Source organism: Neopsephotus bourkii, unplaced genomic scaffold (genome assembly GCF_033783945.1).
Source record: "Neopsephotus bourkii isolate Nb327-2 ecotype Australia unplaced genomic scaffold, CSIRO-AGI_Nbou_v1 NB_463, whole genome shotgun sequence".
NCBI lineage: Eukaryota > Metazoa > Chordata > Aves > Psittaciformes > Psittacidae > Neopsephotus > Neopsephotus bourkii.
In genome coordinates this window covers 1850982-1873459 of record NW_026900965.1, presented here as the reverse complement: position 1 = coordinate 1873459, position 22478 = coordinate 1850982, and the positions used below count along the sequence as shown (strand labels likewise).

Below are 22478 nucleotides of genomic sequence, written 5' to 3'. Positions count from 1 at the left end.
AAAAACTGTGTGTGAGACTTACTGAAATGTTTAATCCCACGTAATCTGTGTATCCCTGTGCCGGGCATCCCGGAGCCTCCATCCCAGCAGCCACAAGCTGGTGCTTCTCAATCTTCTGTGAGCTTTTGCAGTTCCTTCTCCACGGCTTGCACAAAAGCTGGGAAATGCTGATCCAGGAGGCAGAAGCGGATGAAGGGCCCCAGCTCCTGGGTGCCCCACACCGGCTGCCAGGGCGCAGGGGGCAGCTCAAGGTTCTTGTTCAGCACAGACTGGGGAAGTAAAAACCAAAGGGTTGTGCTAATGCAGGACAGAAAAGGTGCAGTAACGTTTACGTAGTTAAAGGTAAGTGAAAGGTAGGCAGTTAAGTTAAATGTAGGTAAAGGTAAATGCAGCTACACCAAGGGGTTTTTTTTGTATTTAATAAAGATGCATCTGCCATGTTATTTATGCTGTTTGGATCCGTTCAATCAGGTCAGATTTCTACAAGTAATTTTATCTCTATAGGGTTTTTTTCTGTGTCTTATTTTCTTCCCTAGTTCCCTGGGCTTCCTCTCAAAGATCCACTCCGTGTAAGAGTATAGGATCTGGTACAAAGCACATGTGCTGCCACTTGAATTGTGTGAGGGTAACCAAGTGTGCAGTGCAAAGCTTTGTTTAGTGAGAATCCCAGACTGGGTTGGGTTGGGAGGGACCTTAAACCTGATCTAGTTACCAACCCCCTGCCACGGGCAGGGGCACCTTCCACTAGGAGCAGGTTGCTCCCAGCCCTGTCCAACCTGCCTTTGGTGGCTTTTAGAAGTAAATTAGGGGGCTTTTAAGAATTAAAACATCCTTTCCATGCAAATTTAACCACCTCCTCCTGTTTTTCCCTTGGTGGTGGGCAAAGTACATCCCCACTCAGCCTCTGGCTTTCTCTACCCATCCGCACTGAAGCCATTAAGTTACAAATGCTTTTTGGACACTTGGGAGAGCAGAAACAAAGACAATGGTGGATGTGTTGCTTTCCCCATGAGGTAAGTGTGATGTGCAGAGGGAGTTAGTGATCAAGGTGAATAGTTCTGATATCAGGGGAAATGCCCAATGCTGCTTAATCTGTGCCGGGCTTTAAATAACATCACATGCTGAGTTTGGCCTCTTTTTTTGATGTGCTGAGTCAAGCTTCTTCTGCCTGAACCCAAAACAGCACAAGACAACTGGCAGATGGACCAGGCCCACTGGTGCCTGGAGCACAATGGGGACGAAAACAAAACTGTAGCAAAAATATGATCTTAAACTGTTGGTTCACATCCCAGGATTGTTCTTCTGGTGGAGAAAAAGATCTCTCAAGATTGTTGAGATATGTTTCTAAATAAAAGAGAATGTTTAAAGCCAGTGCTCCTGCCAGCTTCCTGAAATGGTGGGAATGGAGATCCTGAACTCCAGCACATCCCAGAGCACCAGCTGAAAGCCATTTGTTGTGAAGAAGTTCAGCCCTTCGCAAAGCTTGTGTGGGTCAGGGCCCCCACAAAAAAAAAGCTGACTTCAGTAGAGGGACAACTAGAGGAGGATGTAGTAAAGCTACTACACCAGAGTCATCTTGTACTGGGGAATAAAGTGAGAGAGAGATGAATATATGTAGTAAATACAGGCCTCGGGCAGAAGGCCTTGTTTGAAGTGGGTATCGGCTCTTGTCTTACACAAGGACCACAGAAAAGCAGTTTCTATGAGCTTGAGTTGTTTGTAATGGTGGTGGTTCACAAGCTCTAGAATTGCCTCATAAAGCAGAGACTGGTCATGAAAAAGACAGCTGCTAAAGCCCAACTGCCTTGTTTGATCCCTCTGGCTCAGTGCTGCACTCTTGCTGCATTGTGTAAGGACAGTACCAAAGCTGTTGGGAATCGAACAGCAGGGCATGTAATACAGCTCTCACTGCTGAGAGGAGGGCACAGCAAGCTGCCTTCTCAAAATAGAGGTGTTTATAAAAGGCTTTTTTGGGTTTAAAAGATGACAGATTTGTAATAAGAGCACAGGAATTGTCCCTTAATACTACTAATGGGAAGATATGTTGAGCTGATTGTGCTCTGAATGTGGAAGAAAGGTAAAAAAGATCCATTGAAGCAGCTGCACAAAACCAGGTGAAAAAGAGTTGAGCTTTCTCAGTCATCTGATTCTGTTCTGTCCCAAATCCACAGAAAAGAAACGAGTTAATTCCACTTATTCCTGAATAGAGTTTAACCATGGATTTGTCCCTGAGGCTATCAATAGCACTGGGGTATCTGGCATCAAAAAAGGCTCTGGGGAGCCTTATTGCAGCTCCAGTGCCTAAAGGGGCTCCAGGAAACCTGGAGAGGGGCTTTGAACAAGGGCCTGTAGGGACAGGCCAAGGGGAATGGCTTGAACCTGCCCGAGGGGAGACTGAGCTGAGCTCTTAGGCAGAAGCTCTTCCCTGTGAGGGTGCTGAGGCGCTGGCACAGGGTGCCCAGAGAAGCTGTGGCTGCCCCATCCCTGGCAGTGTTCAAGGCCAGGTTGGACACAGGGGCTTGGAGCAAGCTGCTCTAGTGGAAGGAGTCCCTGCCCATGGCAGGGGTTGCAGCTGGAAGAGCTTTAAGGTCCCTTCCAACCCAAACCAGGCTTTGATTCTATGGCTGATGTTTTCAGATTCAAGCTAAGACTGCTGATGTAATTTCTGCAGTCAAGAGAGTGACAAAGCCACTTATTTGGATGTGACATCTTGGGTGTTTGCTCTCAGTGTGTGGTTTGTTCTTATGCAAATGGCATAATGACACCATGAAATACTTGGGTTTGCAGCTTATTTCCTAGCTCTAGATCATTACAGGAGGTCCCGTGGGTTTTGTTGGTATAGGTGATGGCATCCTGATGTTCAGTGAAGGCTGATGTTGACAGAATGTGAGATACCTCGAGCTCTTTCAGTGCCCAAGAGATTCAGGTACAGGAGGCAAATGCTAGATGTATAGTTTTTGCTTACCTGGGCAAGCTGTGGTACAGATTTTCTTTCTCCAAGGCCTGCAGAGGAATCTGGTAGAGGCTCATCTGGCTAGAAAATGTCAAATGCAAATAAGGGCTTATTACCAAGCAGAGTGTGGGTATGTGCAAGAAGGGAAGTAGTTCCATTTTTAGAGATAACAGGGAGAGAACATGCTCAGCTACCTTCTGCAGTAAAAGGCAGCTTGTTCTCGAACCTGAATGCACATCTGCTCAAGTCTTTACAAATGAAAGACGTGAAGTAATGGGTATGCTGTTAACCTGTCATGTCTAAGCTAAGATCGATTTGAAACTGCTTTCTGGAAGTCAGTTTCAAGCAGCTGTGCAGGAACACTCACCAGGAGTGTGCTTTTTTCCTTCCCATGGGTCACATCACTGAAAAGATGCTTGAAGCTGTCAGTTTTATTTTCTGAGTGAAGTTTTCAGTCTAACCTCTGGAGCAAGAGTTACTCATCCCAACAGTATGACTGCTGGGCTTCTGCTACAAATGCTTTCTTTACCTTCCATTCTTTGCTTTAGCTTATCAGGAAATGAGCAAAGCCCAAAGTATAGGTAATCTGCTTGAAGAACAAACAGTATATCATCACTATCAGCTGTTGAAGGGCTCCTTTGTGCCTTCCTGGAAATGGTGGGAGCCAAACTGACACTTTGTCTACTAAATATGATTTTACTGCCTGGTAGAGTAGGATCTTCCTAGATTACACCATGAAAATGATGCAGCTGAAAGCTTTGACATTCCTTTTTCCAGGCTCAGTCTCAGTCCTGGTATTTTTATCCTGTATCCAAGAGCTTTCCTGGCTAAGTTAGTGCAGGGATGTTTTTAGAGCTGGTAAATGTGATCCTCTGGATACTCAGGAGAGCATATATTTAAGAGGCAGTCATCCTCAGAAACGCTCTCTGTCTTTTGCCTTTCCCGTTTACCTGAAGACTTTGTCTTGGAAAATGGAAACATTAACTTTGTACCCAAAATTGCTTTAAAATGTGTCAGGTTAAGATCAAATTGCTCCAATTGTATATTTACAGTAACAAACACTGTAAAACAGGAGTAGGCAAACACAAAAAGGAGAACACAGTTCATGGTTACTTAATGGCTCTGATCCTGTACCCTGTATAATGCATCTGAAAGTGCCAGGTTCCCAGTAGCCTTTGCTGCAATCTACACTGATGGAATTGTAGATGTGGGGGTTTTGGTAACTATTCAGCTCTCCTCTGCTGCTCCCTATTTTTTAACCTCAGCAGAAACCACCTTGATCTTTCACCAAACCTGAGTGGGAATTGGTAATTTTCTGTATTGGTATTCCCAAATAACTACTACGTGGCTGGAGCATTTGCAGCCGTTTCTTTTAATGGTTACTAACTTCCTCAGTTTGCCTGAGCCCTGCATAACTCATTCTCTTAGTTTCCCTAACGAAATGTGAGCTCAAACCCCAGAGCAAAGGTTTTACCCCACATATAAATCTCATCCCATCTGCGTGCTGATATTCTTCCTGTGATCACAGGAACTGTGTATATTGATTTTGGTTCTTGGTGACCTCTTGGAGGCCAAAATGAGATAATTAATAATGCTCTGAGAGAACTTACAATAGGCTTGAAGAGCTCGAGCCACTTTTGAGCATTGTTAACTTCTTTGAGGTAGGCTAAGAAATGGGAAGATGGTGGCTGGCTTCAGCAGCTCACCTCCTGAATAACTCTCTCTCTCTAGCTTTCCCTGCAGGATATTTGGGTTTCCCAACTCATTTCATAGAGATGGTCTCATAGTTGCAAAAAAACTTTGCTTAGAAGTCAGATTTGCCACAGATCTAACACTACGGGTTGATTATTTTTCTGTCTGTATGTTCTTGGTTAGTTACTACCTCTAGTAGCGATGCATTTAGTTCAGCGTTCCTCACCTGGCTGTCACTGTGGGCCAGCTGACTGAAGCTGGGATAGAGCTGCTGGCTTTGCTCCTCGGTTCCTTGCACTGACACATACTCTCTGAGTTTCTGAACACAACTCCAGCAGTTTTCCAGCCTCTCTTCCTTTGAATCCCCACCAAATTGAACACGAAACATGCGGCCTTCATTCTGAAACCCAAGAGAAAAGAAAGGAATTGTGAATCCCCTCAAAATGATTTAATTCAATTCCTATTTGGTAAAGTTAGGAAGAAGGTGTGATACATGTTTTGATCTCTGCACCAACTTTAAAGCATGTAAACAAGTTTTCCCTGCTCTATCTCCATTATTCCCAGCAGCTAAACCAGACTATGATTCCTAGTTTGAAAATCAATTAAAACCAACCCGAACTGGTAAGACCGTTTACCAACTAGCCAAGTGAGAAAACCTTGCCATGACATGAGTTTTTACATGTATAGCAGGGAAATGAAGTTCTTCCTGCTGCTGTAAGTAGTGTCCTATAAGGATATGCCAGCTCCTGAAGAGTTATTTGTGACAACAAATGAAATGACATTAAAGTAAGTGGAAGCTAAACTGAAAGTTCTGGGAACAGTGCGTTCCAGTTTGGATTTATGTTACTGTCTGTGCCAAAGCCTTACCAGCCTACCTGGGCTGCCTCTGTGTAGCCAAACAGGTAAATTCAGTTTAGCACTCTACCTGAATGCTGCTGTTCCTTGAAGAAACGCTAACCCAGCAGACTGGGAGCACAAGACACTCCAATGCATTACTTCAAATAGTTAAATAATACTGGAAAATAAGAGGTAGCTCTGACCCCCAACCCCCTGTTATAGCTTGTGATGCTGTACCATAAATTTTAGGTACATGAGGTTCAGGAAATGGCACTGAAAATGGAGGACTGAAGAGTATGTCATGCATGATAAGCCTGTCCTACGCACATTCAGCTGATCAAAGACAGATACGTATTGAATGCTTTGGTTAAGGAGTGAGTTAATGGGACTTTTGGTTTGATTTTGAGGTTTCAATTGTAAACCACAGGAAAAGTGCTAGAAAAGAAGCATGTTTTCCTTGGAATGAGCCAGCTTATTCAAGTCTTCATCCTTCTGTGGTGTAAACATGACAACCTTTTTATAATGCCTACACATGCTGCTGGATGACATGAGTACAAGCATATCTTTCATGTTACAGGCTTCATCTCACAGGTAAGCCAGCTCTTGATGACAGCCTTTATGTTTCCACGCATGTTATTTTAAGATGCTTGTATTGCATAAAGTGATTTTGGGGCACTGTATGCATAAAAGCTTGTCTCAGTGCCTTTCAAAGGGAGAAAGGTCAAGCTAACTGGAACTGGAGCACTCATTTTACCAGTGCGTGGTTACATTACCTCTGACTGAGATGTCAGCTGGGTCAGACTAACATAGCCAAGACCTGTGTGTGGGAGTGTCAAGTGGTGAATTCTCATTGAAATGACAGGGAACTTGCATCTTCATTTGAATTCCTCCTGGAGACTTTCAGAGAACATTTGCTTTGGTTACCCCTGCAAGCCCCAAATCACTTTTCAGTCTGAGGTGTTCGTGTTGCCCTCTGCTATTCCACAAAGACTACTGAATACTTAAGATTGCAGTTTATAAACACAAGTAGACTTTGTAAATTTAACACTTTTCCTTTATGCAAAGAGAGGGAATGCTCAAATTCAGCTACGATGATGCCAAGTTTTAGCATAAACAGAGTACTGGGCGGTAACACCTGAACCATACAAGGGCCGAAGTATTAAAGAACCTGGAGGTCACTTAGATGAGGTAAGAGGTCACTAGAGATGGAGCTGCACAAAGGGCAGTGGCAGCCACACAAGGCAAGTGTAAGACACAAGGTGCATCTGTGTTTGGCTTTGGAATTACACACTTGTGTGCTCTGCTGAATAAAGCTTCCACTAGCACTGCTGATCTGCAACACAAACCTTCTCTACAGATCTTGTTCCTTCAAGTGGATCAACACTAAGCTTCTCCAAAGAGAGTTCATAAACTGCTAGCTAAGAGTCCACAGTGCCCTATTAAAACCACATTTCTTAAGTAATCAGGAAGCTTCACTACCAGTGTAATGTAATGACTTGTAATGACTTGTAAAAGCAAGGGGTGCAAGGTAAATCAGGAATGAGAGAGTCATATTTAGTTGCCCATGCTCCTTATTTGCTCTGTGCACTCAGATACGGCAACTGGTTTTTGGAAACCTTGTGCTTCTCTGCTTGAATCGGCTTTGATTCTTCCCTTACTTAGGTTTAGCAGGGATAGGATGTAGCCCCTTACACGGTGTGGCTGCTTCCTGAAACATGGTGTTAGATGCACAGATGTCACTTAAGAAATCACTTCAGCTACAATTTAGGATACAAAGCAGAGGAGCTGTATGATAGGACCAGTGCAGTGCCACTAAATGCAGTCTGTCATGTGAATTTATGGTAAGTAAACATTAAGATGCACAAAAATAAGACTCTTGATATCCCTCCTTTTTCGCACTGTCCCTCAGAGCTTTGTTTCAGCCTCACACTGATTGTGCTGTTCATTTCTCTTGATTTCTTGTGAGATGCAGCAGAATCCCTTAATGCTGTGCTGGGGAACTGGTTCTTGGCACTGGAGAGGCAACTGATGATGCACTGACTGAGCAGAACTAATGACTGCAACTGCTCAATAGTCAACTTCAGTGATATCCACCTTTTATAAGCATCTGACAAAAATCAGAGGGCCAAGGTGGTTTGGGCTCAGGCAAGTACAACCCATGGATTTCAAATGGTTTCAGGTATTTATGAACTTCCTACAAGCACCATCAGATGAGGCTGATTCTGAAATGAGACCCTCCTTACATTTGAACAATGTATGTTATGCCTCACATTGGATTTTTTCTTGCAGTTCTCAAGGCATTCCCCCATCTGCAGACTGTACTTTTTGGTTTGTAACATCCTCTAAAGAAATCTCTGTGCATCTTTAAAACAGAAATCGGGTAAAAGATCAAAATGCAACTCAAAAGAATTGTTACAGTTTTCAGCTATTCTGGGTATTGCTGTTCTCTGTCATTACAATAACGCAGCCTGTACCTGAGCTCCTGTCAGGGGAATGCTGGAACATCTCTGATAATTGAGCTCTTTTTATGCCCTAATAGCTCTGGGAATGTGGGGAAGAGTTAAAACCGGTCTTAGCAACTACTGAACAAGGGGCTCAACATCTTGTTCCAGAATTCCTCTTTCTGGCTTAGAGATGAATTCTCTTGTCAAGAGAGAATTAAGCTGGAGGCAGCTGTCTGCTGAAACAACAAAGCCTGTTAGAAACTATCATGGAAGAAAGAAGAACTCTTCTCATTTGAAATTGCTTCAGTGCTTAGTATAGACGAAATGGAACTTCTCAAAGTTCATCTAAGACCCAAGAAAACTGGGATTTATAAGCAGGTGGTAACAAGCAAGTGCCAATTAATTACTTAAAGGCTTTTCTTGAGATCTGAGGGGAAGACCAGAAACCCAGGTTCCTTCATGGCCCTGAAGCACCGGCCTGCCAGTACTGTGCCACCATCAGGGGCCACAGAATGGCTGAACAACTGTTCAGATGCTTTATTTGCCAAAGTGAAGTGTGACTCAGAACTGTGTTAGCTAAGAGGGACCCTTCATCAGGGACTGTAGTGACACGACAAGGGGTGATGGGTTCAAACTGAAACAGGGGAGTTCAGGTTAGATACAAGGAAGAAGTTCTTTACTGTGAGGGTGCTGAGGCGCTGGCACAGGGTGCCCAGAGAAGCTGTGGCTGCCTCAGTGTTCAAGGCCAGGTTGGATGGGGCTTGGAGCAAGCTGCTCTAGTGGAACGTGTCCCTGCCCGTGGCATGGGTTGGAACTGGATGATTTTAAGGTCCTTTCCAACCCAAACCAGGCTGGGATTCTATTAGAAATACTAAACCCAACTGTGCTTACCTTGGCCTGTGCATGAAGGAGCAGGCAGTCTGCTTTCCTGACTATCTTTAGCCACTTGTGGGAGTCAATCAGTGAGAAACCTTCCTGCAATAAAGCAGAACACAAACGGCTCACAGAGCAAACATGCACCACTCAGAAGTCCACACTTGTTACATGAGGGAATTTAACCCCTAATGAAGAAGAGTCACCTGCATCTGTGCAGCTTCTGTATCTGTCAAACAATTACCATTATGTCATTTTTCAGCAAACAGGGGATCAAATCTGCAGCTCCAGTTCCAACGCTGTCAATCATGTTCTAATTTTCATATATACTTTACATTTAAATTGGTGCATGTAATGGAAGTCTCCATGAAATGCATAATAAAACAGCCACAACAGAGCTTGAAATCCTTCCTCATCCTGTGAAGTTGCCCGAGAGGGCAGCAGAGGGCAGGCAAACCTGGAGAATGGGCTCGAAGTCGGTTTAGTTGCTGCCCAGAGGCATTTCTTCCAGATGGCATTCAGGTAAACAAGATGCAGCTTTGATCACTTGATGAAGATGTCTTTATACTCTGGTTGCAGTAACTGTCAGGCTCTCCCAACAAGATGGACTGCTCAGCACTCTGAAAATACCTTGGGAAGCTGAAAACATCAGATAAAAATGGCAAGGCAATGGACTGTGTCTCCCACGGTACCTTCCACAGACTGCCACATAGACATTAGTTAGAAAAGTCGGGGGGGGGGGGGGGGGCAAAACCCAAACTTAAGGGCAGGGAAGAAATCATCTATTTGTTTTATCTGAACTTCTAATGCCTTCAATGACCATGGCTTACTGCATAGGCTGCTTTTCCTACATGTGGTCAGAAACCACAAGCCATATCCACCCTGGACCTCCTGCAGTATATTTTTGCAAGTTACTATATATCTGCTACAGGTCCAGGCAGGGAAACCATCTGCTTTTCTATTTTGGTACAAGAAGTCACCTCAGGCACTGCTGGCACTGGCTTTATAGTCTCATGGAGCAATCATGTGTAGATTTATAACTGAAATTCTACAGAGAATGTCTAGAAAGCATTGAAGATTAATGTTTTGCTGGAGAAGCATAGCGGATCACAGACATGAGGCTGCTCAGACACCAGCTACAACAAGACTCCGGAGTGGTAATGGAGCAAGTTCTGAGGTTCATAGGTCAATGAATTCAGAGCAACAAGAAAGAAGAACACAAAAAACCTGTCCCTTGTTGCGTTGTGTGAAGCTGAGAGGATCTCTGCCAACACTCAGGAGCAAAGTGTGGCATAGATCCTGACAAATGCATGGCAATACATTGAGATTACGGTCCATTTCTGCCTTTCCAGAGGTGATGAACTGGCTCTAAATCTGCTCTGGATGTATGCACTGGCAAAGGAAATAGTAGTATCCCTCCAGACTGCTGCTCCACCAGGCTGACAGAAATACAGAGAACACAGCTGCTGTGGCACTGTTCTTGGGCAGGCAGCATCCAGAGCTGCTTTACATTGCGAGTTGGGCTTTGCTCAGCAGCATTGCCATGAGCAAAGACAGATGGCAGTGTAAGACTGATCAGGAATACAGACCAAAAGGCAGCCTAGAAGTGGGCAGAACAGAAGCCATCAAATGTTTCCAATATGAAGGGAGAAATGGCAGGGCTTTTCTAAGTGTGATCCATCATTAATGTTCACTGATGTAGATACTCATTCTCCAGGATCATACTTATAAGAACCCTGTATTAAAACAGTTTCCTACATCTCTTATAAAAACCTAAGTTACTCAGAGGAAGGACCCTAAGAGGAATTAAGCTGAAGCAGGAAACAAAAACAAGACCTTTCCCAAATCTTTCGGAAGCAGGCAAGATGCAATCCCAACCATATATGAGGTAGGGAAGGCAATGCTGCTGCTCTAGCCTGCCAAACCAGCTAGTCCAGCATTAACTGGGAGATACTTTTGTTCTGATTACACATTTCAGTATTCCAAGAGCTGCTGGGTGCTGAGACCTGTGGTTTTGGAAGATGCTGTGTGTTATTTATGAATAGTTATTACTGTATCATTCAGAAACCCTGTGGTGCTGAATGACACAGGAACCTAGGAGCAGTCTCAATTTCCTGCTAGAGTGTAAGGCCTTTAGTCAAAGCCTACCTTAAGTAAGAATGAATATATATATATATATATATATAAAATGTTAGTTGTGTACCAGCTCAGCTCTGCTGCCTTGCATCAATCAGTTTGGATTCACTCATTTATGAGACTGTTTCCAAATGAAACTGAACTATGTGTAAGCAATAGCCTAGGAAGAACTTCCTTTCTGGCACAAATGTTACAGACTGTGCCCTTAAATTACAACCAGTATTAAAAAAGACATACCCCAGGTGCCACACACAGAGAGACACATTCACCAGCTTGGCTGCTACTTAATGGGCTCATGCAATGCAAATAGAATTTGTTGTCAAGAGTTCCCAGTTCACCATAAATGTAATACATACAGTGTATAATCTCCTGGATTAAGGAGTCACCTGGGTATCCCACACACTGGGAATATGCATGTGGAAGAAATGATGAGTTCAGCATGAGATCAAAGGAATTTTATTGTATGTATTAATAAATATCCCAGCATAGCTGACAGAATGATCCTGTCTGCTAAGAGAAGCAAGACTGCTGAAGACTGCTTGCACCTTTCTGGTTCAGTCTTGGCAGCACCATGGCACACAATTCCCAGAAAATAAAGTGATCCCCTACTTCCAAAGACCAAGCTCCATTTCCAGAGAGGCACCTGTGACACCTCCTTAATCCATTCATTTCCCAAGGTAAACTCCCAAAACACAACTTTGGGAGCAAAACTAGCTTAGTAGCCCCCACAGTGCCTCTGCAGGGCAAAAGAAGGGGTTTGGGGAAAGCACTTTGCTGGGGAAGGGCGGGGTCCTCTGAGCACTCACCTGCAACACTGCACAAAACAATAGGGATGGCTGAAATGACCTGCTGCTTTCCCCAGATGGAGATAGGTCCCACTGTCCCATCCAGAGCTCTGCACCATGGGCCTGCTCACCACACTGAGGTACAGTGAGAAATGCTTACAGAAACACTATTCACTGTCTAAAGTGCGATTTGTTAAGTTACAAATATCAATGTTTTGGATCTCTAATAGTCTAGGTATTATTATTATTTAACATTTATACTGAATAATACCTTAATTGTTCTTAGAAGTGACTAATTTGGCAGCAAATGAACAGAAATATTATTTCCAGGTATCTACACAGTGTGGTTAATACATCTGATAAGACATCTGCAGTGGAACAGAAACACTGTAGTTGAGAAGACTGTCAAGAGACAATAAAAATAAGGATGTGAGAGCAGACAGTGTGAGAAAGCTTATAAATTATCTTCAACTATTACATGGAACACTAAAGAGAAGGCAAAACTAAGATGCTTTGAGAAAAGCAAAATTGGAAAGCATGGTTAGAAATTAAGTACTTTGATGGTGACCTCTTTGATAGGGATTTAGTTATTAGTAAGTTGTTATAATAAGAGCAACTGTGCATGGTTGATACTTGGCACATAGGTTATAATTCAAATTCTTGTATATATCTGAAAAACACTAATTTTTAACTCGTTGCCTTCCCAACAGAGAATGAGAGTTGCCACTTTGCACTTTTAAAATGAAAAACTGCTTACTCTGTAAAAAAATTGAAAATTCTTCCTTTCATTAAGGGTTGTAGAATAAAAATATAATTGCAGCTTAAAGTTAGAATTTAATTCCTGATATGAAATATCTATTTCCTTAGATCAATATCATACTTAAAACTCTAGGGTCATTAATGGCTGTCACTACTCTTTAGAAAATATTCTAATAGTTGGGTTCAGAAGAACTGGGGCAAGAGAAAATTAAAGATCAGGACCCTTTAAAACTCTTTACTGCTGCCAGTCACCAGTGCACAGCATCCCAGAATGGTTTGGGTTGAAGGGACCAGTTCCAACTCCTGACATGGGCAGGGACACCTTCCACTGGAGCAGCTTGCTCCAAGCCCCTGTGTCCAACCTGGCCTTGAACACTGCCAGGGATGGGGCAGCCACAGCTTCCCTGGGCACCTCATAGGGAAGCACTTCCTTATATCTAGTCTAAATCTACAATAGGAATGCATCATTATATCAAACACAGATGGGGAAGTTAAGGCAGAAAGAATCATAGAATCATAGAATGGTTAGGGTTGGAAAGGACCTTAAGATCATCCAGTTTCTACCCCACTGCCATAGGCAGGGACATCTCACACTAAACCATGTCACCTAAGGCCTCGTCCAGCCTGGCCTTGAACACTGCCAGGGATGGAGCATTCACAACCTCCCAGCGCAACCCATTCCAGTGCCTCACCACCCTAACAGGAAAGAATTTCCTCCTTATATCCAATCTAAACTTCCCCTGTTTAAGTTTTAACCCATTACCCCTTGTCCTATCACTACAGTCCCTAATGAAGAGTCCCTCCCCAGCATCCCTATAGGCCCCCTTCAGATACTGGAAGGCTGCTATGAGGTCTCCATGCAGCCTTCTCTTCTCCAGGCTGAACAGCCCCAACTTTCTCAGCCTGTCTTCATATGGGAGGTGCTCCAGTCCCCTGATCATTCTCGTGGCCTCCTCTGGACTTGTTCCAACAGTTCCATGTCCTTTTTATGTTGAGGACACCAGAACTGCACACAATACTCCAAGTGAGGTCTCACAAGAGCAGAGTAGAGGGGCAGGATCACCTCCTTTGACCTGCTGGTCATGCTCCTTTTGATGCAGCCCAGGATACAGTTGGTTTCTGGGCTCAAGCGCACACTGAAGCTGGCTCATGTTCATTTTCTCATCGACCAACACCCCCAAGTCCTTCTCCTTGGGCTGCTCTGAATCTCTTCTCTGCCCAGCCTGTAGCTGTGCCTGGGATTGCTCCGACCCAGGTGTAGGACCTTGCACTTGTCGTGGTTAAACTTCATGAGGTTGGCATCAGCCCACCTCACAAGCGTGTCCAGGTCCCTCTGGATGGCATTCCTTCCCTCCAGCGGATCAACCGAACCACACAGCTTGGTGTCATCGGCAAACTTGCTGAGGGCACACTCAATCCCACTGTCCGTGTCAGCGACAAAGATGTTAAACAAGACCAGTCCCAACACCGATCCCTGAGGGACACCACTCGTTACTGGTCTCCAGCCGAACATTGAGCCATTGAGCCAGAACTCTTTGCATGCAGCCATCCAGCCAGTTCACTACCTACCGAATAGTCCACCTATCAAATTGATGCCTCTCCAATTTAGAGACAAGGATGTCATGTGGGACAGTGTCAAATGCTTTGCACAAGTCCAGGTAGGTGACATCAACTGCTCTACCCCTGTCCATCAGTTCTGTAGCCCCATCATAGAAGGCCACCAAATTGGTCAGGCAGGATTTCCCCTTAGTGAAGCCATGCTGGCTATCACCAACCACCTTGTTGATTTCCATGTGCCTTAGCATGCCTTCCAGGAGAATCTGCTCCAAGATTTTGCCAGGCACAGAGGTGAGACTGACTGGTCTGTAATTCCCTGGGGCATCCATTTTCCCCTTCTTGAAAATGGGGGTTATATTTCCCTTTTTCAGTCGTCAAGAACTTCCCCTGACTGCCATGATTTTTCAAATATGATGGCCAGTGGCTTAGCAACTTCATTCACCAGCTCCTTCCCAAGCCATAGATGGATTTCATCAGGACCCATGGACTTGTGTACATTCAGGTTTTTAAGATAGTCTCGAACCAGATCCTCTCCTACAGTGGGCCCAAGGTCTTCATTCTCAGGGTCCCTGCGTCTGCCTTGCAAGACTTGGGTGGTGTGGTCAGAGCCTTTGCCAATGAAGACCAAGGCAAAGAAGCCATTCAGAACCTCAGCCTTCTCCAAATCCAGGGTAGCTAATTCTCCCTATAGATTCTCAGCTTGTACAAAATAATCATGTCCACAGCACATACTGAAATAAAGACACTAAGATTGAAATTTTTGAACTACAACTGTGGTACTGAATAAATCAAACTAAGATTCCTTCTCCTCTTTCACAGAGCAACCATAGGACCTTTAATAAAAAAACCCAACCTTTCTCTTGCTTTGCAGTGTACAACCACTGAGCAGCATTAGCAATCTGCTCACTTCCCTGGTCTTCTGTCATATGTCCTCTTTTATTCCACAGGGACCTTCCTCTACCCAAGGCACTGTTGTGAATATCAGCTCAGGAATTTGGTGCATGAGGTTTCAGGTACTGCAAAGAGAGCTCTGAAACATCACAATGTCTGCTGCATGCTTGCCTAATTAATGAGTTAGAATCTACTGTATCCAGAGCACTGTTAGCTTATTAGAAGTCATGAGGGGAACAGGAGGGCATGAAGGACATTTAGTGTACACTTTAAAAGATCAGGTCACAAACCAATTACTCTGGATTAATTTGATCCTATTAAATAAGTCCTCTTCACAATTGTAATTTGTAGGGTATGAAGAATTCCAGCACCAGGATTAATGGCATCAAATAAACCACCAAAACAGAATTCTCATGATGCACTGATTTGAAGGAGGGAAAGGAAAGAAGAGTTGTGGTAAACAGAACATGATGTATCTTGAGAGTATTGCCACAAATCTACAGACATGCTGTGGAGATATTCCTGTAAAATTCCATTAGCAACAGTATGCAAGAGTAAGATTTTTATACCAGAAAATAGGCAGTGTGTCAGGTAACACTGCAGCAAAAAAAAAAAAAAATCCCTAATAATATGTTACAGAGTTTACTCCAAATGAAGAGCTTTGTTTAAAAAACACCCCAACAAACAAATCACAACACCCTCTGATTTGCGTTACACATCAGGGATTTTTGTTCCCTTTGCTCTCCATTTCATGCAGTTGAGCACACAAGCAGACTGTATTTTTAAAGGAAAACAGTTGTTTCCTCATTAGGACAGTTTCAAGTATGTCTCTGGCAGCATCATGAAAGAACATCTGAAGTGATCTTGAAGGTGTTCCCATTCCCCAGAAGATTGCCCATTAAACTTAATAATGTGTTTTCTTTGAGCAGCTGATGGAAACACCATGTCCACAGTTATTTGTTCTAGGAGCATGGAAGTACTTCAATGACCAGTTCTGGAGCATTCTCCAAACCTATGACACCTAACCATGTACCAGTGTACCCAGCACAAGGTATTTTTACTAACCTACGTGGTTTAGAAGTGCTGAGACTCAGTGCATACATTGTAGCATTCTTTCGGGCAAGAAAAGAGTTATTTCAGCTTCCATTAGTATAAAGACTGCTAAAAGGGAATTCAGTAAATGTTCTATTATTTTATTGCTCTGAAAATAATTCTGTAGTCTTCTGTATGTGCTAAAAAGAAAAATCAGTTCTTAGGACACGTAGCTATTTCTATTTTATAACATATTTACAGGATCATAGAAGAGTCATACTCTTACTTGACTCTAAAGAGCCATCACTCCTTAAGGGAAAGGTTTCTTAACATTCTTGCTGTAAGAAAATAAAAAGGACTAAGAATACCTAAATACATCTATAACAGAGAAAATATTCTGATACCAAGTCAGGAGCACCGGAATATTTTTCCTAAAATGGGTCATGTTAATCCAACCAACAGTAAAACAAAGTTTTCCATTTCCCCACGACTCTTTCACCTCAGTTTTGTACACATGGAGTTGTAGTTAATGTTGCACATAAATGAAAGGCAGACATCAAAGAGGATGATCTACTAAGTAATTAACTTGCACAAAAAGTATCTCCTCTTGTTATCACACTGACAGGAGAGTATGTTATGGGACATAGTTTATGTATTTTAGTATTTCATAAATCATCACTTGACATGATAAAGGTTTGATGAAAAAAACACTCAAAAATGCAATAAAAGATGCCTTCTTTGCCAAAACAAAAAAGTAGTTGTTGGAGCCATGCTCACTAGGAGAGCAAACCTTGGGAGCTACACTAGCATGTTAACTATGAAGCTGCTCAGCACCAGCCCAGGCAACTGCTCACTGCAGAAGAATGAGCAAAGAAAAGTTCTAAGTGAAACACAAAACTGCTGAAGTCTGGAAGTTCACAATTTCAGTAAGTGACTGATTGGACTTTTTCTGGACTTCTTAAAAAGCATCCACCCATGATGCTATCAGCATAATGCAGAGCTTCCTGGTAGCTGAAAAGGTTCATCTTGGCTTGTGTAAGATGCACATATCACTGAGAAAAAAAATGCACTCTGGCTTTTATCTGCCTAAAGAAAACAGAAGGTACCAACCAAGATAGTTTGCATTTACTGATGCACTGATTTTACTACATTCCTTGCCAATTTTAAACCAGAAGAGATAAAAATCCATGTCATACTACAGTATTTACCCAGTCTAAAATTATCCAACTAATAAGCTTTCTTTGTTGGATGCTGGATAAAATCTTTCTTTTAAGAACTTTTACTTAGGATGGTTCATGTAGGAATTGTTGGGGTAGGGTGAGGGTTCCAGCTCTACCATTCCTGGTGCAGTAAAAAACCTAACAAAATGGGAACATTCACCACAGAATGAATTCTTGAATTTAGTCAGCAGTCCAGTTCATTCTGAGTTACTGTTAGAGGGGAAAAATATCCCTTTATTACTGATCCATGGAAATTTGACAAAAATACAATGCAGTTGTTCAAGTTGAGAAGGAAGTGGTGTCCCTGTGACACAGGTCTTGTGCCTTACTGCGTTCCTATGCAGAGGTACAAGGTACAAAGTTAATTGTTATCCAGTTCCCTCAAAACTAGGAGCCTGTAGTACATCAAAAGGTTTGAAAAGTGGGAATTAGGAGATAGATCAAAAGACCAGACATCAACAACTTAAAGGATGCAATTACTACATAGCAAGAAACAGTTCTGAAGGAATTTTGATGGGCGGCAGCACATACATGGTGGGGAACACCTTGGCAATAAATAGCAGTCTAGGCCCGCAAGTAGAAATTAGGATACACAGTAAACCCACAAGCTGAATCATTCCAACAACTGCAGCATTCTGTCAAACTTGATATATTCCCTCTGGAGCAGAAACTTGTGCATTATCCTCAGTGACAAAATGTCCATTAGAACAGACCCCCAGTGAGAGGATTTGGTCTGTGACAGATTCCAAAGAACTATATGTACTTAGTCGTGCAAAGCCTGTTTAAATATTGTGACAGGTTTCTGACAACTGACAGATGGAGGCTAGAGGGAGATAAAAAACAGTGGATTAACCACTTCTACACTCTGATTATGCTTACAGCAATGACCAGACAGCTCAATATTGCAACTTTTTTGTTATACAACATCTCAATGAGGAGTTTGTAACACTTCACCAGTGGCCTGCACAGTTCTACCTGCTTTGAGTCAACTGGGAGCTGCTCTCAGCTGCTGGCCAACAACATCATGGCTGGTGCTGGCTTTTCCCTGGGCATCACTGTTATGAAATGCCTGGTTTAGGGTTGCTCAAAGAATAACCATCAAAGGTATTAGCCAAGAGCAGTTTTAATATGATTTATAATGGCATGACTTAATTCAACAGCAACGTTCATGCTATTAGTTATTACATGGATGAAGTATGCAAAGGAAAAAATCAAGGTAAAATCAAACTAAAAACAATCTATACAGGGACCAAGGAAGCAAAGGGTAAGGGAGACCCTCCACTAAATCACAAGGCTCATAGGAGACCTCCTCGCTTTCTAAACTCCTGACTGAGCATAGGTGCTGCTGGATCGATCTAGTCTTAGTGTCAGATTTGGTCAATGGCTTACATCTGAAGGGTTACAGATGTACCAGTTCACCAGGGAGGGAAGTTTTACATGTTTTTTATTTAGCAGCAGTTTGAAGGTTTAAGGATCTTATAAAGTGAGTCACTAGAATATATCACAGTTGCTGTAAGAATCTATACACATATACAAACACATACCTAAATACATACGAAAGTACCTGTAAATAATTTAGTGGGGGGGGACTTCAGTCCAAGGAAGGAGTGCTCCAAGGCTGTCAGGGATAACCGATTGTCCCCTTCTCACTTCCCACCTTAGTCAGGGAACAGGAGTCCCTGACACAATCAGTATCTCTTTCCTTAGCTGTGCAAGAGTGCCCAGCATGGTCAAGGAATGCTTCCCCACCAAACTCATTACACAAAGGCCAAGGCCTGATGGAAATTCCTGAGATTGTAAAGCAGCCCAGAGAATGGAGAGATGCACCACCACAATCATCTTTCTGTTTGATGATACTAGCTGCTTTACCAAAGAGATTCCACAGACCGTTCTTTAAAGATAACTGTAGATAGGGATTATCCCAGGAAGAAGAATTTTATCACTGCCTATCAGACTTGAGTAGTGTTGGGAAAAGGGACACATTTCTAGAACGGTATATGCTGAAGGAACAAGCTAAGCAGATGTGCTGGACCAAATCCCTCAGAAACAGGAAACCTGACATATTTCTGAAGATGCCTGCTCAGGTTCAGAACTATCAAAGTGGGTATTTGCTAGGTTTTTCAGTGAGTCAGGGATGCTTAAGAGGAACAGTGGGAGGACTGGAACTGCTTCAATCTCTGAGAAATACACAGGCATGGGGCAAATTACACCAGTGCATTTCACACCAGTTTAGTTTTGTACTCACAGAACACACGTTCAGCATGCTCCCAATTGCATGGACTTGAAGAAGTGCAACCAAAGGAGTTGTCAGTCAGGTTTTAAGATGCTTATGACAGCAGTTATGTGTAACTTTGATCATACACTTGTAGTGTTGTTGGTGTCAGCCTTAAGGTTAGTATAGAAGCATTGTTAAAATAAATGCTTTTTTAAAAAACCAAGCCAGCAAAGTAAAGAAACAACTTTCTTTTTTGTTTTTTTTTTTAAACTCAGTATTCTATTTCAGTCACATTTACCAAGTACATCTGTTCCACCTCTGTTCTGCTCTATTCTTAGCCTGTGATGGTTACTGCAATATATTAGCGTCTCTTAGAAGCTGAAACAGACCTGATAGATCTCAGAAATTCCTCATCTGGCATTTCAAGCAAGACAGCTGCCAGAAAGACTCACCAGCCACTAAACCTAAGAGCTGCAAGAAGTGCTTTTCTCAGCCAAGTCTTTATAAAGGTTTTCTTGTACTTCCTGCACTCATCCCTTACGACAGTATGCTTTTATCTGCCCCCTGTCACTTGCCAGATTCAGCCCTTGCCAGGCAGTCTTTGAAGGGCTAAAGCTTTTGTTGGTGCCTTTTTTTGCTCTTTAGTTATTAAAACTTACTTTCAGTTAGCTTGTTTGTGGTTATTTCAAGGACAAGTAATGTAAGTCTCCTAGTTACTAAACAGTTACAGCTGTGTGATGGGGATAATGCACCTCTCCTGGACCAGCTCCAGGAGAGGTGCATTGTGCACCAATTGGTTCCAAGCAGTATTTGGTAAGAAACGGCACCAAGTCTCATTTGAGTTGCATTTCTTTGAAATATCTGGATTTTCAATGACCCCCTTAACAGAACTGCTAAAATACTTTCCACCTTCCATGTTTATCCTCATCAAAGAACATTCCAGAAACTTGCTCTCACTAAATATGTGAGCCAAATACCATGCCTTATTTGAGGGGCACGCAAACTAACAAATTGGCTCATTTGTTATCTACTCAGCTTTCTTAACACATAGGCCAAAACCAATTAAGTGTATCCTTGGTTCTCCTCTACACTTACAAGATATTTCTGTAAGTCTGAGACCTTTTAAAAGGCACAATAAAAATTAATTTATAAGCTAATACATATTTAAAGCTACAATACACTTTCTTATACATTCTGTATTGAAAAACAAGTCTTTGTTGTCCTAACAGTGCCTTCCACCAGTTTAGACCAGCTTTCTAATATATTTATTAGCCAATTTTTACTTGTTACCATCACTCAGTATTGGTGATACACACTTAATTCCACTTTTCAGCACAGGTTTTCTCTGTCATGAAGATCAAACCAACTCCTTCTAGATGGAGTGTTTCTTTTAAGCTCTTCAGTGTCACTGTGAAACCTTTACAGTTTAGTCATGCTTAAGTAAGTACAGAAAAACCTGTTTACACAGCTCTGGAGTTGTTATTTTGTCTTCATGGATGCCAATTCTATGTTAGATCACATTGCCCAACATAGAAAAAAAACATACCCTTCGATAAACCAAATTATCAATCTAAAAATACTAAACCAAACCCGTTGACAAGAAATCATCTGGGTCCTACAGCAAATCTTATAGGCAATTTTTGTTACCTTTTAAATCTGTTTCATAAGTGCATTTTCTCTGTTTTCTTCGGCAGAATTATGAAAAACCCCACATCTTTCAACATCAGCAGCACTTAGCATTACATCTTAATGTAGATCTCTTACAGCCCCAGAAGAAACCCTGTTCCTCAGTATGAACATGATAAACATGGAGAGAAAGCAGCCAAGCAGCCCAGGAGAATTACCATGAGCAAAATGAAACTGGCACTTTCTTTTCAGTGGGAGAGAACATGAGGCTGAGAAGGGAAATTAAGTTAATGCTGATGCTACCATGAAAGGAGAAATGTTTTTTATACGTGAGAAACTTACCAGTACAGTTCGCCCTTGGGAAATAAAGAAATGGCCAGATATAACCACGGTAAGGATAAGATGGCCTGATTCTTCATTTGATTCAAAAACCTTTAAAAAAGAAAGACAAATGAGAACTCCAGCCTGGTAAGCACAGAATCTCCTTTTTCCATTTCTAGTGCAAAATGAGAGGTTTCAAAGGTTATAATTTACCTCTCACCCTTGCACCTTGTGCCACAGATTAGAGGCACATTTACTAACTCCGTATACAGATTTAACTATTTTAAGCAACCACCTGGGCTCTTCCAACTTGATCTCTAGTTTTTAATACCACAGATCCCTGCCGAAAGAAGGGATGAACACCAGTGAAGCACTATCATATCACTGATGTGTTCACATGAATAATTTATGAGGTAAAATATCTCCGACGTCTGAATTAGCTCTGGACTTGCAAAACTATACCTCACTTATTGCCGCTCGTCATGCAGCGGCCTGTTAGACCCCACCGAGCCAGCCACTGCCACACCGGGCAGCCAGCCTCCCCCGCGCCGCCCATCACCTTCCAAGAGGCGGCGTTTTGCCCTTCCTCATCGCGATCCGCCGGGGGCAGGAAGCGGCCGTAGCGCTTCAAGGGCCACGTTGTGGCGCTGCCGAGGAGGGAGGTGTCACCCGGCGCAGAGCCCTGCCCCGGCTCGGAGCCGCGGTCCCCGCCCGCCGCCATCCCAGCCCTGAGGGGAGGCGGCTCTCCACAGCGGGCGGCACAGCGCTAGCCGCCAGCGAAGCGGGTTTGAGCGGGAAGTAGCAGCCAATAGGAGGGGAGAAAGAGCGCGTCGGGGGGGGCTCGTTCACCAATCAGCGGGCAGGAGAGAAACAAGAGCCAATGAGGTAGCGCGCTCGGACTCACCCCGCCCCTTCTCTCAGTGATCGGTGGATGCGAGCTGAGGTAATGTCGCTCCGTTTTCCCCGGTGGTGCTCTGTGCTGTGCCGGATAGTGCCGTCTCCTGCTGTTCCTTTCCTTTCGAAGGTATTAATTCTTCAGGGAGAGGGAGGATACTACCTCCGCCTTCTCGCAGCAGCCTCCAGGTGTACCTGTATGGCGGGGCTGAGGAAGAGAGAAGTGTGGAGCCCGTGGCGCAT

The 22478-nt window shown here is 43.2% G+C and overlaps 1 protein-coding gene across 1 annotated transcript; it reads right to left on the bottom strand.

The window, feature by feature from the left end:
* Positions 1-12: 12 nt before the first annotated feature.
* REC114 (REC114 meiotic recombination protein) lies at positions 13-22478 on the bottom strand. The gene is made up of 7 exons (XM_061350014.1): positions 22431-22478; positions 21901-22107; positions 21363-21452; positions 8818-8901; positions 4836-5045; positions 2966-3034; positions 13-269 (listed from the first exon to the last, which is right to left on the bottom strand). The coding sequence occupies exons 1-7, from the start codon at positions 22476-22478 to the stop codon at positions 108-110; spliced, it is 870 nt and encodes a 289-aa protein (XP_061205998.1). The 3' UTR covers positions 13-107.

Bases quoted from the DNA above. Each gene is read 5' to 3' on its own strand.
- REC114 (XM_061350014.1), bottom strand. From the start codon at position 22,478: ATGCGCCACGGGCTCCACACTTCTCTCTTCCTCAGCCCCGCCATACAG. The intron at 8,902-21,362 runs GTAAGTTTCTCA...GCTTTATTGCAG, and splicing joins CCCAAGGGCGAACTGTACTG to GAAGGTTTCTCACTGATTGA. The intron at 270-2,965 runs GTAAGCAAAAAC...TTACTTCCCCAG, and splicing joins CTGTACCACAGCTTGCCCAG to TCTGTGCTGAACAAGAACCT.